This window comes from Etheostoma cragini, chromosome 1 (assembly GCF_013103735.1).
Source record: "Etheostoma cragini isolate CJK2018 chromosome 1, CSU_Ecrag_1.0, whole genome shotgun sequence".
NCBI classification, from domain to species: Eukaryota; Metazoa; Chordata; class Actinopteri; order Perciformes; family Percidae; genus Etheostoma; species Etheostoma cragini.
This window is the reverse complement of record NC_048407.1, coordinates 30,093,609-30,111,228: the sequence shown is the minus strand read 5'-3', so window position 1 is coordinate 30,111,228 and position 17,620 is coordinate 30,093,609. Positions and strand designations below refer to the sequence as shown.

General features: G+C 39.9%; 1 protein-coding gene, 1 long non-coding RNA gene and 2 other non-coding genes across 7 annotated transcripts in view; all 4 read right to left on the bottom strand.

Moving 5' to 3' along the window:
* Positions 1 to 5,139: 5,139 nt before the first annotated feature.
* LOC117945713 lies at positions 5,140 to 9,966 on the bottom strand. Of its 2 annotated transcripts, XR_004656873.1 has the most exons (5): positions 9,824 to 9,966; positions 9,353 to 9,445; positions 8,839 to 8,955; positions 7,453 to 7,585; positions 5,140 to 5,879 (listed from the first exon to the last, which is right to left on the bottom strand). It is a non-coding gene; the product is annotated as an uncharacterized LOC117945713 (long non-coding RNA). The 2 variants fall into 2 exon arrangements; XR_004656872.1 differs by lacking the exon at positions 9,353 to 9,445 and having other exon boundaries at positions 9,824 to 9,893.
* On the bottom strand, positions 7,683 to 7,795 carry LOC117951279. The gene has a single exon (XR_004658125.1). It is a non-coding gene; the product is annotated as a small nucleolar RNA SNORD67 (small nucleolar RNA).
* On the bottom strand, positions 9,152 to 9,265 carry LOC117951273. Its single transcript, XR_004658123.1, has one exon. It is a non-coding gene; the product is annotated as a small nucleolar RNA SNORD67 (small nucleolar RNA).
* A 3,338-nt stretch (positions 9,967 to 13,304) lies between the features above and the next one.
* The window catches only part of lrp4 (low density lipoprotein receptor-related protein 4), a 117,549-nt gene continuing 113,233 nt past the window's right edge, over positions 13,305 to 17,620 (bottom strand). For 2 of the 3 annotated variants that reach the window (XM_034873238.1, XM_034873246.1), the window contains exon 38: positions 13,305 to 16,450. In XM_034873238.1, the coding sequence (XP_034729129.1) occupies positions 16,109 to 16,450 (342 nt within the window). In that variant the 3' untranslated portion in view covers positions 13,305 to 16,108. The remainder of the gene's footprint in view (positions 16,451 to 17,620) is intronic. The other variant, XM_034873254.1, reaches the window with a different exon arrangement.

The following is a 17,620-nucleotide window of genomic DNA, read 5'->3' as shown; positions in this document are numbered from 1 at the left end:
CCTTCCTTTCATTTCTCAACTGACCTCGTGAAAAGAGGAAAATCCCAGAAAAGCAAAGATACAAAGTCTCCAGCTGATGTTCTTTTCATTGACATTAGTGCTAAAAACAAGTAGTTGGTTAATCAATTAGTAAATACTGATTGGGTAATCATTTATGTCATTTTTTTAAGCTGCTGATCATTCTCTGGTTTCAGCATTGTAAATGTGAGTGATTGCTGCAATTTTCACAATTTTTGGTCTTCATGGACGATTTCTCAATTAATCAATAAAAACAAAGATTAATCAACAAAAAAATGTAAGCCTCATGTCCTGTCAGTATTTTTACGTTGAAACTAAAGAACATCTGACACTTGTTTACTTTCACTTAAGTCAAATCTGAAATACTGGACTTTAATACTAATGGATTAGTTGTCCAATGCCGTACTTTGCCCAACAAATACAAGCAGTCCATTATATTATTATTTTATTTTTTGAACAAAGCATGGTGATGTCTTGCCTTGAACCATAGCAGTTTTAAAACCAAACTAGGAAAATTTAAGATAATTCTTATGTTGCTCCCTGAGAATCAAACACACTGAAGTGTATGAGAACAGCTGTCTCAACTGCAGCAGAAAGGAAGAAGAAAAGGTTGAGAGAGGAAGACAGATGGACAGACAGAGAGAGGGAAAACAGGACTGAAAGATAACACCTCAATGAATAGACCATACAGCACATCACGACCCAAATTTCACAGAGTACAGGAGACTAAAAATATCTGTGTGTCAAACACACACACACGACTATGGTTAACTGCTCCTCAGATGTCTGCAGAGTAAATCCAGACAGCTAGTTAGGCTATCTGTCCAACTAAAACAACTTTCAAATGTAGCCTACACATGTTCCACTAAAACAAGTTCCATCCCTTTTGGCGCTTTGCATCTCCCAAGACAATTGTGATTGGTTTAAAGAAATGCCAATAAAGCAGAGCATATTTTTCTCCCTGGATTGCTGTGTGGACTAGCCAGACCCTCCTCCACAGTGCTGTGGAGGAAGGTCTGGCAATGCGAGACTACATATAGTCTAAAACAGCCGTGTTCAGTCTGACTGAAGAAAACTGCTCAGCAGGAGGGCATTGTTCAGCTCTGTGACACAGCCAGACAACAGACAACTCGGTTGATGTTGGCTAAAAAAAATGATGACTGTTTTGTTTGTATTGCGTACTGGGAATCAACTGCTGAAAATGACTGGTGGTGCTCTGCGATCTCTAAAGTTAATGACAACGCTCTGCCAAGAATGAGACTGTGCAACCCTTGAAGCACCACTCTGAAAAGAAATCTGGCATCGGTTCACAATTAACGAGATGAATAATTGATTTGTCTCTTGTTCTACATCAAATGAAGGCACAGAGTGCCCTTCACTGCAGACGTTCGCTTGAATACAAAATGTTCTTTGCACAATATTTCATATAGTAGTGTTTCCTGCCGTTAAAAAGCTAAAACAAACTAAAGAATTAAATAGTTTAACACTGTAGGAATTTGATCTTTCATCACATATTTCAAAAAGAAAGTATGCAAAAACAAGTAAGCTCTTACATAGCCCTCAGGACATGTCATCAGGGAAAATGGACAAAGGTATTAAAATACTCAATTTGTAAACTCAGTATGATCTTTATGCTCTCCATTGAGCAAAGGTCTATCAGTACTGACTGAGAAGAGCCAATAAAAACGGTGCCAAAGTAAAGAAGCCAGCACAGGACATGTGAACTAAACTCTGAATTTGCGGAGGATTGCTTTTTGACCTGTTTGACCTCTCATCACACAAGGTGCACATTGACGACCACTACCTGAACAGCTGTGCTTGTGTGGATAACTAAGGGTTAGCTTAACATTTGCCTTTAGCCATACCATAAACAAAGTCTAAAGTATGTTGAATGTTCTTTAAAAAAAAAAAAAGTGATTTCTTCATTTATTAGATGTGGAAGTTGGATTGCATTGGCTATTGTATATATCTACTGTTACTCTATTTAATCCCTTAAAGTTGTATTAACAGTCATACTATAGGCGCCGTTACACTGAAGTCTAAATTAAGCTGGTGTAAAGCGTTGTAATACAACTGGAGTATATTCTTAGTCTCATACATTCAGATCTAAACAATGAACAACTAGTCTCGCATTGCCAGACCTTCTTTGACAGTGCTGTGGAGGACGGTCTGGCTAGTCCACCCAGCATTCCTGGCTGGGAGAAAAAACATGTTCTGGTTAAATGGCATTTCTCTAAACCAATGACAACTGTCTTAGGCGCTGCTAAGCGCCAAGCGGAGAAAAGCTGCATCTGCAACACAGCCTCAGGAAGGAACTTGTTTTGATGGAATATGTGCACGTTCAAAGGTTATTATAGTCGGGCAACAGAAAACTCAGACTGGACAGATAGTCTAGCTAGCTAGCTGGATTACCCTGCAGAGATCTGAGGAGCAGTTAAAAAAGGGGAAGGTGATGGAAAACAAAAGAGTGACACCGGGAAGAATTTCCGGCGGCACCAAAGCAATCACAGAAGAGGAATGTTGTCGATTTAGACTAATGAAGAACAAACTTATGAGCATAGACCAGCACGTTAGAATTTTATACAGACAGCAATATAGACTACTGCAGTATACAAATTGCATGGGGAGCAATATTTAATATACGCAAAATGTGTAAAACCATTCTGAATTAACTAGTGGGGTGTTGCAGACGCCTCAGAACATGTTTGGTACAGATCCTCAGAAACCACATTATAATCATTTTAATGTATATTTTTCATTCAGAATAATAAAAAAATGGTTATTCCTTCCAGTATGGTGAATCGTATCCTATTCACAATATCAGTCTAAATATACGCCATTAGTTATTTTTTTACGATTTTGCCCTACAAAGACCTTCCATGCAGAATCTTTAATATCATTAGTACTAGGGATATCCATGCAGCAATTTCATCTGAAACACATTTCTAAGCAAATAGCTTTGGCTAGAGAACCTCTCTGCTGTGATAATGTCAAACTTTAGATTTAAAACAGGAAATTTTTAGATTGGTGCAGGAATTTAATAAAGTTATCTGGTGTAAACATGCAAGATAAAGCTTTGGATTGCAGTTGTAGCTTTACAGGATTACTCCCTGTGGGAGCCGTCAGTGTTTTGCATCATGTGTTTCTGTAACAGAATAAATCCAGTGAAATGTTTTTGTCCTATTACACACCTGTGACTGAGAGCATCGGGCCACATGCATCTGTCCAGCGACAGGAGGAACACTGGTGCTGAAGTGCCACCTGGTGGTAAAAATAATGTACAGCGGCGATACAGGGGCAGTCATGGACGGTAGCAGGTTATCATTCACACAGCAGCTGCTCATTTCACTCGTTTGAGAGATCTGCAGCAGTTCAGCCAAAAGAAACTGTCAAGTCATGCAGTATTCAACACTTTGATAATTCGGCAACTGGTCTGATTCAACACTTTCATAAGTCTGCAACTGGTCTGATTCAACACTTTGATAAGTCTGCAACTGGTCTGATTCAACACTTTCATAAGTCTGCAACTGGTCTGATTCAACACTTTCATAAGTCTGCAACTGGTCTGATTCAACACTTTCATAAGTCTGCAACTGGTCTGCTGAAGATTCCTAGAATTAAGTCCGAACATGAAGGTGCTTTTAGCTATTGTGCTGTAGAGATTAGAACAAAATTCCCTAAGGATGTTCCAACACTTTCAGAGCTAAATATTTGAGCAGATCTTCAAACAGCCACAACTTTATATCACTTACCATTTTCAGAAAGACATTTTTACGCCAACGCAAGCATCTATGTTCACATAAATCCATATTCACAAGTCTCCATCCTCAAAAAAGAAAAGAAAAAAGCAACCATATCACAGCTAATTAAAGTCATAGTACCAGTCGAAATAATTCCCTTTGCTTCTTGAAAAATGTTGCTTCCTTAAAAAAAATTAATTTCTTAAAGTGTAAATTGTGTAACTAAAGTAGGATTTTAATCAGGTATACGAACTATACATAAACTCAAAATCAGCAGCGGTCAGTAGTATTAGCTAGGCTTGGCCATTAGTGCCGTTCATGGTGGATATTCAGTTTTGTATAGTCAGTCATTACTAAACACAAAACACAAGGAGCTTAAGACTTAAACTTCTTTACACATTTAGTGAAATTATCACCTCAAATTTATATAGCACCTTTGACCTAGACTTAGAGGTGAGAAAGGCAAAGTAGAGAATTCACTTCTCAGACACCAAAAGGAAAGGCCAGGTATTCATTTTAATTCCAATTTTATTTATAGTATCAAATCATTACAGGAGTCATCTCAGGACACTTTACAGAGAGAGGGTCTAGACCACACTATAATTTAAAAAGACCCAACATTTCAGTTAGATTTCCAATCTTCCATCACTGGTCATTGACTGAATGAAACCAATCAAATTCACTTCAAAGTGCTTTACAAGCAGTTGACATATCTCAGGAATCATTCAGATCACAAAAAGCAATCTGGCGATTCGCCGCAAGGTTGCGAGTTTCCTTCAATAACGCATCTGTAATCCTTAACCCTCCGATGGAGCACGAGTTTGCATTTCACAATTATTGATTTCAGTCACATTGTTTATAATTCAAAATTGATGGCACTTGAAGGTACAGTGTTCCCAACACAGACTAATTGGTGGCGGTGCGCCACACAATCAACCAAGCCGCCATGCTTTGCATTAGTTATGAATTTAACTCCATTTAAAAACCCGCTTTTGTTCAGCTGCATTTCCTCTCTGTTCTCCTCCCGTCTCTGACACAAACACACAAAAGACGCCACTGAGCTGGCCTAGCTCTGGGCAAGCCCGCCTTCTTTGAGAACTCGTTATTGATCTTTTTCCCCCTCATTTGTAGAGTTTCGTTTTTTACTTGACACCCTAAGTAATAATAGGTAAAATGCATTTTACCTATTATGAAATTTCTTTCCATCTACCTTGCTGACACAATCATTAAACTTGATGCAAATTAGCTTATTACACCCCCCCCCACAAATTGCTTTTTATATCTGTGGGAAACACTGAGGCAGCTTCATTTCAAGGACAAAGAAAAGAACGAGGGACTGCTTTGTGAACAAACTCCTGGTGAGTTAGGAGCTTCCGTTTCATTTTTTTTACCCTCAGTATTCAAAACGTTTGTGGCAGCAATAGAGGCAGTGAGGTTTCTAAAACAGACAGTAAAGTCTGATCGCAGGTTCCACAATTTGCCAACACAAGGTGACGTTTAGTTACATTTCTGCAAAAGACCATCTTGTTTGCAGGGATATAGGGTTTTGACTATCAAGATACAAATTCATGTCATATTGCTTAGTCCCAACCTTTGACCAAATGCAAACAGAACAGAGCCTGAAACTCACTGCTGGCTGACAGAACCTCACAGAGAATATGCAGATATTTAAGATGAGCTGTGGCCTCTGATGATGCAAAGCAATCACAAAAACTGAAATCCTTCCGGAGGAATCCACAGGCACTGTCAACCCATTCCAGTCACCTCTGCAAACAGCGTCGGTACAAGTCCTTCCTGTGATGTACGCAAATGCTCTGACTTTAAATGGCTTAGTGAACAGCCAGATGCAATGACAAGGACTATTAGAAATACATGTGATCGGGCTCTTCCATATTTACAGTGTGTCTGGAACAGGTTTTTGTGGCGATTACACTAAAGCCTAAATTCTTTTGGTGATTAATGTCACAAAACTGGACTTCCCTCTGTGTTGCTCACCAGCAATAAACCCACAAAACAGCTGTGCTTCCAAGGTACACAGTGGACACCAGCGCCCATGCTGTGAGTGACATGTAGCTGTAACACAGCTGATGTTGAACATCACTTCCATTCTGGTCCATCTGCCTAATAAAAGGAAAAGAGAAAAGACATGTCTTCTGTCAGTGACATATTGACAGGATTTGTCATTGCAATTTCTACTCGTTTTAAAATTGTCTGCATTTTAAGATTAATGTACTTTTTCCACCATTTGTTTTAACTAATAGTATGCGTGCAATTATTTAAAAACATGCATGCTGGTGGTCAGGTCCCCAAATACATTCTGGGATATAGCAGCATCGAGGTGTGATTGGGTCACAATGATAGGCAGTACGAAGCAAGAATAATCTACAAAGAGAATAAGTAACCTGAGAGACTAACATTGTCTCTGTTGGCAATTTTGACAATGTGTGTGGCTTCTGGTGGCGTCATTGCTTCTCTTCTCCCGAAACCACAACCTGATCTTTAATCATAGTAGACCTGCTGAGCTCTACAAACTCTATGACTCTGTACGGAGTTCAGTGTAGTTTCAGATGTTACATATTTTCATCTATTCTAAATGTGCCTTGATTTTTTTGTACCACTACTTTTTCTTCATTTTATAGCGCTAACATCGACATGGAAAAATGCTTTGTGCAAATATGTAGTTTTTTTAAATTAAAAACAAAACATTGGCATATAGCCTCCTGTAGTGTTCAATTTCACACGTAACATTCTCACACAATGTAACACTGTCCATCAAAAAAAGGGAGAAAAAGAACGAACGAACGAGAGAGAGAGAATTGGCATCAGCTGTGTGTTTGGTTTTATTTAAGACTGGATGTGCCGTGATGATAGCTCAGGTCAACACACACAGATCACTTTGGTTTTGGCAATGGAACCATTTGGCGACTTTTAAGAGGTAAACTTTCCATCCAGAATCTTTTTGGCATCCATTTCAGCATCTCACGCTTGCCTTCCACTCAAACGTAAAGTTAGCCTGCTAATCTTGGGCCAGCTAGCAAGCCCAAACCAGCGTGTGCGACGTGCCCGTTTTGTTTCCGGTCTAGCTAGATCCGGTGTTCTAGTTTTTCCTACGTCACTAGTTTTTGCAACAGAATGTGAAAGGAAGAAAAAAAAAAATTCTACAAAGTTTGCTAAGCCAAAAATACCAATCTCACAATAAAGTTTTACGCGGTTACAATGGGTCTGCTTTAACTGACAGCACGAGTGTTTCACACTTAGGAAACATTACAGCTTATAAATATACCAATATGTTAAATGCATTCAAAATGTATTGCTGTCCACCGCAACATGGCTCTTTACCCCATCTAAGATTGGTTGTGGGGGGTTTTCAGCCTAATGACAAGGCCTTAACGTTTTTGGTGAATGCCGTCTGAGTGATTGGGTAACAACTGATAAGGGAACCATTAAAACATTACACAGTTTTTACAAAATGAATAGATCTAAAAGTTTGGCTCACTTGTGTGAAACTTTGAAAGCTGCATTCATTTCCTTGTGAAATCCATAGGAAACTCTTTAGAATTCAGGCAGTGACTCAAGTAGCTCAAAGAGTGAAGCTTTGAGCCGTGACTTTAAGGGAATACACACAGGCAGACACATTGAAAAAAAGATTTCATAAAAACGCAAACGTTGACTGAATTAAGGTGCGTGCCCTCACCAGCTCTCAGGTTGGAGTTGTTCCACCGATCATGAAGGGGAAAGCTCTGCTGGCAGGATCCATGTTGGGTATCACCTTCACAATGGCTCAAACATCCTGCTTAACCACATCCTTCAACTCTCCCATGTTCAGTCTAGGAAAGGAGGAGAGCAGAACAAAAACACATTTGTAGGGAAGGAAATGAGAGAATCATTAAGCATTAGCCCCCTGTTTCTCTTGTTAGGTGTGGGTGTGACTCAGATGGCCCCTGTGCACAGTGTGTGTCACCACAGGTTGTCAGGACAGGTCCGCTGTGCCACTGCAATCAGCAACCTGACTAATGGTGCAACTCATCACTGTCACAGCCCATTTCTCTAAAACACTATATGCTATAGCAGGACTATATGGATTTGGATAGGCAAGGCATTTCTAGTTGTGTTTCCCTGACTCTGTCACCGCCTTCCCATTTGTTTTCACATTTTCAGAACTGAAAAAAATAATAACCATTGTTCTTTGCTAATGACTGCTGCACATTTGTGGTGATGTGAAGACACATATGAAAGGGAGTTTAACACCTGAGAGACAAGTCATTTATATGCTGATGATATACTAGCATTAAGTTCCTGGTTTATTACACACATTAAAAATTAAATTTGGTTTCCCTCACGGTTGCTCTTTGTACGAGTTGGAAAGCTATGTGACTGAATGCTAAATAGAAGTTGTTACAGCTTCAAGTCAGCTTTACGCAGCACTGCCAATTCTGTCCCAATAATCAGAGCTATGTGGAAAGTACTAACCCCAGAAGAAGAGGGACATTTGTGGGGCCAGGAACTGAATTTCACCCAGTTCCCTTGGTTGAAGCCTGGTTAATTCCCTGACTTCCCCGAAAAAAGTTTTTCCTGGTAAACGCTATGAATAAATGGAGCAATCTCAGGGGTTTTCCAGCATTGATGATTTTTGGAAATGCCCCCAGAGTTTGTAGCCAGCCCCACAGGGAAATCCATGCCAAAATAAGAATAAGAGGAAAAGAAAGTGTACATCAATTTACCAAACTGTTGAAAAGCATAAACTAAAATAGGAGCGTTTCTCTCAGTTTTACCGTCCAGAGTTTGGCTGTGTCCAACTCTCCTGTGATTTTAACAGTGGTATTTAAAAATTAATATTACTTTTTAAAGTAGTTTAATTTGGTTTATAAATTGTATGTTTTTAAATGTACGCGCACAGATCAAACTTGATGTTGTGCATAGTCCCCCCCCCTCCCAAAGGCGCATTTCGAGCCAGAAAAAACAACCGTGTAACTCATTATGTCGAGGGGTGCCATCATAAAACCTCCAGGTTAAAATTTTAAAAAAAAAAGGGCAAGTGATCAAAGATGTAAGTTAGACTGTAACACATACAGAAACCAACCTGGAACAATGAAGGAGCTGCCCTCTGGGACTGTGAGCCAAAGGTCCTGCTTGAGGGAGGAAGAAAGAAGCTTGAGAAACTCCACAGCACAGCATCCTTCCACTTCCAGATGGAAGGCTGAAACAAACATGGGCACAGGACGTATCAAAACTAAGTCTGGAAGATACACCTTACGTTTGAACAGTGTTCAGGGATGGATGTTCAGTTGTCCAATTGAATCCCTCAAACACACTCAAGTATTCTGAAACAGTAGAACATTATTCTTATTAGAGTATTAATTTAGCACAACACACACTTTTAAATTGCTGGAAGGGTTGAGTCAGATGGCCCCTGTGCACACAGTGTGTCCTCAGGTTGGGTCGGATTGGGGTATTGATGCCACTGCAACAAGTACCCCAACTGATTAGTGCAACTCATCACTCTCACACCCAGCACCAGTCCGACTTTTAACATGCAACGCCGACGGTCCGGCTGTGTTGGAGACACCATCGTGCCTGCGAGGGTTTGTGTTTACCTTGTGTTCCCATTTCTGATCAACAGGTAGCACCGTCCAGTCTCATCTCGATGCAATGTAAAGACTTCATTAGAGTTAGCCTAGCAGCAATGCCTGCGTACAACGACAAACCAATCAGGTTAGCCGTAGCCATGTGCAAAAAACGTGGTCAATCTCTGTTGTTCAACCCGTTGTGTAAAACACAAATGTAAAAAAGTAAATTTGCCTATGTGACATTTACACAAATTGAATGGCTGGCTAACAACAACTGTTTTCTTTAACGCTGAAGACAAACAGCAATGCTGGTTCAAACAAAAGGCCTACCTAGCCAAGTTAGCGTGGCTAGCTTAACTGTTAGCAATGGCAACGTTAGCATGTAACATTCAATTCAGCTTCTCAAAAAACGTCACACTGTAGCTATCCCTAAAACATAACTGTCAACCATAAGCACCTAGCTAATACAAACGATGTTGTATGCGAGTTATTTCTCACCAAACATGTTTGCTTGGGTTTCCTACTCGTCTGGTCCATATATACGGTCTATGGTCTGGTCGTAGTCACAGCTAACCGCCAAACCCACCAACTTATTGTTCTTCTTCTTCATTTTCATGGTGGGCCACAAACCAACTTTTGAAGGTGTATGCCGCCACCTGTCGTATCGGAGTATGCAAATAAAATTACCCAGTTACAATCTTTTTTTCTTCTTTTCTTTTATAGACATGGGTTACAAATTCACATTCTAATAGATATAAATTAGGGGGGGGGGGGGGGGGATCGTTAATCAATTAATTATTAATAATTTTGTTGTTGATGTAAAAATTTAATTATTGACTTTTTCATCTCAGCTTGAAATCCTCCCATTTCTCTTAACACTCCCTTCCCTCCGTATTTCTACCACCTTGTCTTTTTCAATCTAACCCTTTCTACAACAAACTTCTCACACCTAAAAAACAAATGTTCCACCGTTTGCCTACTTCCTCATATTTCACTTATCTGACGTGTCATTCTGCATGTGTTCTGCTTTACTTTTGTTAACATGCATTACTCGTCATTATTGCTGTCACGAGTTTGATTTAAATCCTACTATTGCAGTGGTTTAGATGGTTTGAAATGGTTGAGGTTGCGAGGGGGATTTCGATGAAGTCACTGATGAGGGCAATGTATAAAGTCCCTTTCATTTTCAACAAAAATGTGCCAGAAAATTATAGGCATAGCACAAGTGGCACAACAATTTTGTGTTTTTTGTGTTTTGTGCTTTCCCTAAAGTCATTAGTGCCCTGGACTGCACACAGGTCTGCATTAAACTCCCCTCAGGGGCCCGTGAGGGCCATTATGTCGACAGAAAATCCATCCACAGTATCAATGTTCAGGTCAAAATGATTTGGTTACTGTCACCTTGTCAAAAAGTATTGTGTGCATCACAATTCCACATTGTTTCAGATGATCTGTGATGTTGCTATGGGGTGCTGTTTGCATAGCGGCTCACACTGAAAATAACAGCGTCATTTTGTCACATTTAGCGTCAAACAATGTTAAAAAATCTGCTATGAATTTTTGAGGGAAACTTTTTTTGCACATTTAGAACAATATTTGTCAACTTAGATATTTTAAATAGTTCAATCAAAATATTACATTTAAATGTAAATCTAAATGTTAAATAAACATATTAAATCTGAATCTAAATGTAAATCTAATTGCTAAATTTTAATTTAAATGTTATATCAGATTATTAAATCTAAATTTAATTACTAAATATAAATGTAAATGTTAAATCTAATTGCTTAAATCTTAATTTAAATGTGAAATCTAAACATAGCGGGCCAGACGCAAGCTTTTATTTTGAAAAGCTGAAGCTTGCAGCAACACGCAGCAGGGAGGGCTTGAGGAGGGAGGTGAGTGAGGTGAGGGCTCGTTTTGCCGTTGACTCAGATTGATATTCTACGTGTTTGGCAACATTATGGAAAGGTGTAATCAATTTCCTTTTGGTCGATTATTTGTGAAATCATGCAAACGACAGCCTTTTCATGTAATTTGAGAAGGAAGGAGTGGTAACATGCATGCTTTCAAATTGACGCTCGTCTGAGAAATGGAGTTAATGTTCAGTTAAAGCAGCTTTACCTATGCTAAATATATAATGACTGAGGTAGCCTAGTGACGAGTCCATAGCAACCAGTTCACGTGTTAAATTTGTTATTACCCAGTGTGCTTTCTTGAATGGTCTCAATGTTGTATTGTTTTATTTCATGTGTATATTAGTTTACTAGAGGAGTAACTTAGTATTTGAAGTAATGCAGTAATACAGGAAGTGTCCATTACTCTGTTTCCACAACAATGCTAGTGAGTAAACTAGCGCGCAGTAACGCTCAGCTATCACCGTAAAAGTGCTTCTAATATCCTTCACTGGTCTCCGTAAAGAACGACGGGGTCTGTTGTCCACTTCTTTAACTGTCTATGGCCTTAACGGGAGGTTTACGGTAGGCTAATGGAGCCTTTTATACAGTGTTGTTTCTTTAGAAATGAACAGTGAACAACTAACGTTTTAAAACACTTCAGATGTAAAGTTATTTGCTGTCAAAATGGCGCCAAAATAGATGGCAGTCAATGGGATGCTAACGGTGGGTGATAAATAAAAGAATAGATACAAATAAAATGGCGCCATAGGAGCTACGCTTAGCGGTCGCTTGCTTACCCCAACCATCTACACCTGGCTTGACAGTTTCACCTTCTCAGTCTGGTTGGTCAAACTGCTGCGCTGCACGTTTTCAGATATCGTGGATTTCTTTATTCTACTTTTGTGCAACAGCCCGCATGAAGAATAGTCTTCACCATGTTGATCAGTGGTGTAGTGGTAAAAAAAGAGGTGGGTAAACTATAAATTCAGTGATCCGGTGGGCCACGGCCTACCGGTGGATCCTGATGTCTTTTATCACTGGTTGTTCCCTCATAGGTCACACAATCAGTATTCAGTTCATACATTAATTACATTTCTTGTTAAAAAGACTCAAGAAGCAATTATATGGTTAAAATCTATAAAGTTTACTAAATGACAAAACAGAGACAACAAGAATATGTGTAAAATATTCACATTTAACAATCTGGAATAAAAAGACCTTTTTACTTTTGTCTCAAAAAAAATTACTCAAACCAACTACTCGATTATCAAAACAGTTGGTGATTATAGTTTATATATATCTTTTTAAAAACCCCATTGATTTTCTCCATATGAATTTAGATTATCAGCCATAATGTATAAACCATCCCAGGTACACTGACCAAGTTTCTGCTCCTGATGAAGCTAGAAGTCTGTTTGATATCAACCTTGTAACATTATAAGAAAAACAATTATCCACTATCTTATGTAGAAAACCTACATTACCCACAATCCTAAGCATAACAGCAACGTTTCTGGTTGGTACAACTCGCTGTTACCATAGAAACGTTTACCGTACCGCGATGTTCTTCATGTTCTAAGCCCCCAACGTCAGCTTCCAGGCAGCGCTGCGACCGTGACTAAGGCACCCAACCATTGCCCAATCCTAGTACCTTCCAGGTAGCGCTGCCTTAAAGGCGACGCTGGGGGAATATACAGCAGACACCGCAAGAGATTGGTCAACACTGACAGTAATGCAGTACAATATGATCTTAGGTTTAACAACCTATGAAACTAATAATGAACAATATGAAACTAAAACGACATAAGCTTAATTTAGAATGGCTTTGGGACTAAAGGCTATTCAGAGGTGGGTAAACGCACTTTCCGAATTTTGAGAGGTGCATAAACGGCGTTTACGTGCGTTTAGCCTCCACTACATCACTGATGGTGATGACTAATGGGGAACAATAGACAATGTCAGTAGGCTAATCATCTGCAGAAGCAGACATCAGCCTTTCCTTTATTGCTAAAGGATGAAGGAGTCTGATTAGGAGGGCATTTGTCCAAGAGTAACAAGTGCAAAGACGAGCGAGCCAAAAGTTTCATTGAAATGCAAATGCCATTTTATATTAAAAGATAGCAAAGGGATCATTCACTATATCACACAACACAGCTTGTTAGTACTGCCATGGAAATACATATACAGTCTTTTCGTATTTACACATCAAATGACAACCAAACAGAAATCATAAATACCTCTTTTTGTTAACTTTACAACAGCTATAAGCGACCAGTATTTCATGAGATAAAAAGAGCACTATTAAATAACTGGCATCTTCCCTATCATTTACAAGGCTTGGAAAACACAGTGGTTAAAATAATCCAGCGGAAAAAAATAAAATAATGTTCTTCTCCAGTGAGTAAAATTAATACAAGTCTAAAAACGGTCATGAAATCCCTTTGTACAAAAGACTATACAACTTAATCGACAATATCTTCAGCAGAACAGAAGTGTTTGCTTAAATCCGCGTGGTACAATCTGTCCAGCATTCCCGCAGCAGAGGTGGAGGGACTTTGAGCCGGGATGATCGGTTACTGGGTCGCTGTGATGCTCTGTAGATCTACCGTCAACCAACCGTCAGAGACCGTAGTTATGTAGCTGCCATAACCCTCTTTCATTGGCCTCAGTGCTTCGTCTAGCAGCAAATCAGCACGATGCTGAGCTTGTAGGAGATACTTCAATATACATGGTTCTATAAAGTCTAACCGGTATAATTGCCAACATAGCAATATTGTATTTCCTTGTACCATATTTCAAAAACAGACAGAATGGTACTCTATTGTTAAAGCAATGCATAATATCTTAACTTGTATTAAATTCATTTTTCAGTAAGTTGTCAGTGATACATTTCTAAACTGTAACCCTCACTGTCTGATGGGGGTCAGACATGTCACCGTGTTCCTAAGTTACCCATTTGATGTACTGTACTGTAGCAGATACTGCAAGTACACAGTTGCGTTAACAGATTTAGTGTTGATGGATCAAAAGCCCAAATAACATACAAGTTCTCATTTACCTCGGGTGGTGTTGGGCCATGCAGATACTTTTGCTTGTATTTCTCATGTTTTTGATATTTACCTCTGAAACTGTCCCATACCCCAATACAACGTAGAGCCAAAGTGACATTTTGGGATTATGTTTCAGAAATAAGAAACTGTAATTCCCAAAATTACATTGACATATGTGGTGGCACAACATTTTTAAAAGCTAACCCTACAACATAACCGCTCTCTCCTCTTCTCAACATTACCTTGTTTTAGTCAATTGGTAACACTATTTTTTTTCTCCTTTTTTTTATTTTTTTTTTAAACAATGTACAGTATTATTGTTTATCTTATATTTATGTTTCTTTGCAGAATTAGGAAACAAAAGCATAATTCCATACAAGCATAAGACTGTTGTGGGTCAACGTGGGATGTATAACAATGGACAGCGAGGGCGTGTTTGAATTTTAGCCAGGTGAGATTAGAGCTACAAAAGGTGGAGATAGTTGCACTGCTGTGCAGAAAGAAATCAAAAGACCTTCAAATTCTAATAGTAAGTGCTGTTGTAGATAATCAGTTATCTGGACAGTAAACCCCAGGAACAGGTATTACTTTTTTTTTAGGAAGATCAATGAAAGAAACACTCAATGAGAGACTGCATTGAGAGGGTCAAAACGAAACAAAAAACTCCAGTGTTTTGGGGCAGAAGAAATCCCAGAGACATATGTCTAACACCGGGGTAAATAAAACCACAAATATCTGCATGGCCAAGTAGCCCTAGTGGTACATGTCTGAGAAAATGTTTTTTTCTGTGATGTGGGTGACCAAACCTCGGTAAAAAGAATGTCAAACATTTTAAAACCTCGGATTGAGGAAAAAAATAATTAAACAGCTGAAGGAGGAAAAAGAACAACACGTTTGGCACTTAGGCTGTCACTTCATCGTTGGATCCTCTGCTATGCCAGAGGGTCAGCAATGGTTGAACTACAACTTTAAAAAAGCTCCTTTCAGTATATTTTTGAAAAGCATGGATGGATTTCTGCAACCAACTGTACAGTAAGTCCTTGCATGACCGTTTGGAGGCTGTAAAATGTAGAAGAAGCTGGTGGTCTCCCACCGGCGAGGGCAAACAAAAGAAACATCCCATAATTAAGATACAGTTCTATTGAAGTGTAAATGCTGAAAGAAGCATGGAGACTCTGGGAATCCCCACCCTTTGGCACTGTCATAAATACAACTGTTGAATACCCGGGTTCTGCGCCACTAAGTCTCTAACACAACACTCTCGCCATTTTCTGAAAGTCAGCAAACCCACTCCACAAGTACAAAAACGTTCATAAATAGAGTTCATAAAGACATGAGTGGCATTAGAGGGAGCATTGTGGTTACATTAAAAAAAAAAAAAAATCACAACAAATAAAGGCGAAGTTTTACACAGAGAAGCGTTTGTCACATTGAGAGTCTGCATCCATTTAAAAAGGCTCCAAAAAACGCTCGTGTCTCTCTGTTCACTTCCTCCCCAGAATCCTTTGCTTTCTTATTCCAGCTTATTCCAGCATGCTCATTAGCTCATTAGTTTATCATTTTGCCTAAAGGCAGTAGCACTGAGGGAACTGTTGGAGGACTGTACTGCAGGTGTGTGTGTGATTTTAACAAGTAGGACGGAGCCCCAGTTTCAGAGACAGGAGTTGTGTTCGTGGGAGCTTAGTTCTGTCTAACCAGGTTCATTTGTATCCTTACTTTACGTATGCAACTGTTACTGCTTGTACCTATTTATCTCTGTGTGTTTGTACCAGGTGTGTGTATGTGTGTATTAGGTAACGGAGTTTGAGATAAAGCACCGAGGGCACGGGGCTCCCTCACACTTCGCTCTCGGTGGAGGGCTTGCGCGTGGAGGCCCAGCCGGTGTCGGGGAGGCTGTGCTGGGCGTGGCGCTGTGGGGTGATGGCTGAAGGGGTCAGAGTGGTTATGGAGGAGCATTCGGAAGCTTCCTCCTGGAGGAGCTGCTCCGTTTCGCCATCATCTAGCGAAGCACTGCTGGCCTGCAAGGACACGGTGTCTGTACGCATGCAGGTGTGCAAGCCGCCTCGGGACGGCTTGATTTGTTTTAGGTCATCCCAGTAAAGCTCCTCATTGGACAGGAGACACACACCCTCAACAATGCGGATCTTCTCCTTGGTGTAGCCTCCGTCCACTCCCCCCTGGACAACAAGAAAGGAGTAGTTAGTCAGAGTGATGGCCTCTATAGGAGCAGTTTAAAGGACAAAGCCACCTTCAGGTCCTCTTCAGTTTGTTAAACTAAACACATTCTACCTGTGATGAATTTGTTTTTGTTTTAAGGGTTCTCAGTTGCAAAGAGCCACCAAGAAGTAATAGATGGCCTCGCCGTCCTTTATTTCTTTGTTACATGCACTTTTCCTTCCTTCCTTTCCGCTACGACTGTGCAATTTTAATGTGACATTACAATAAGTAAATGTGGGATATGCAGGAATGGAGACCTTCCACTGAGATGCGCCGGCCGGTGCTCTTGCCTTAGATTCCCCTTATATCAACTACCCAGTGCTCATGATAACTTTCACATCCCCCAACATTTCCTTCCTTCCTTAACCCCAACCCCACCTCTTAAAAGAATATGTAAAAGGTTATTGACGTTAAAATCTGCCACACAAATGTCACCAAAGTTAAACCTGTTCAAGATGGATCCCCCCTTAAAAGGTCCAATGTGTGGGAATTCCTCCCATCTAGCGTTGAGATCATATATCGCAATCAACTCTCTCGCGCTACGCAAAGTATTTATTACAGCTACGGTAGCCTTCATGCTTCAAAAAGCCACAATGTCACCCTTATCTTCATCCAGCTTTACCTCCAGCGACCAGGTCCATTCGTTTAATTTTTATTAGTTGCGAAATTGTATCTACACTTACCAGGGTCGGGAAGCAACAATACCCATTAGCAGCACTTGTGAGTTTATCATGCAACGGCGAAAACGCAAAAGTCTTCGCAGGAAATCCTGTATGTCCCTTACTGGCTAACGTATTTCAAGATGGCGCATAACTATGGAGCATCTACCCCAGTTCATTCAAAAGCAAATGAGATTTTGATAGAAAACAACTAAAAAGGTTACACACTGGACCTTTAAGGATTAATCAGCAGAGACACTCCAGAACAAGGTGTCACATTCAAACACAGCCCATGCTCGGCAAGTTGGCTCCTTTTAGTAATGCTGCGCTTTCTTCTGGAGTTAGTTTTCCATTTTCAGATTGAGCACTACAAGTGCAACCCAAATGAACCCAAACACCAGGCTGTCTGCCTGTGTAATCTGGAAGGAAAGGACTGCATTGCTTTATGGCAGTCTGTTGTAGCGGGACAAA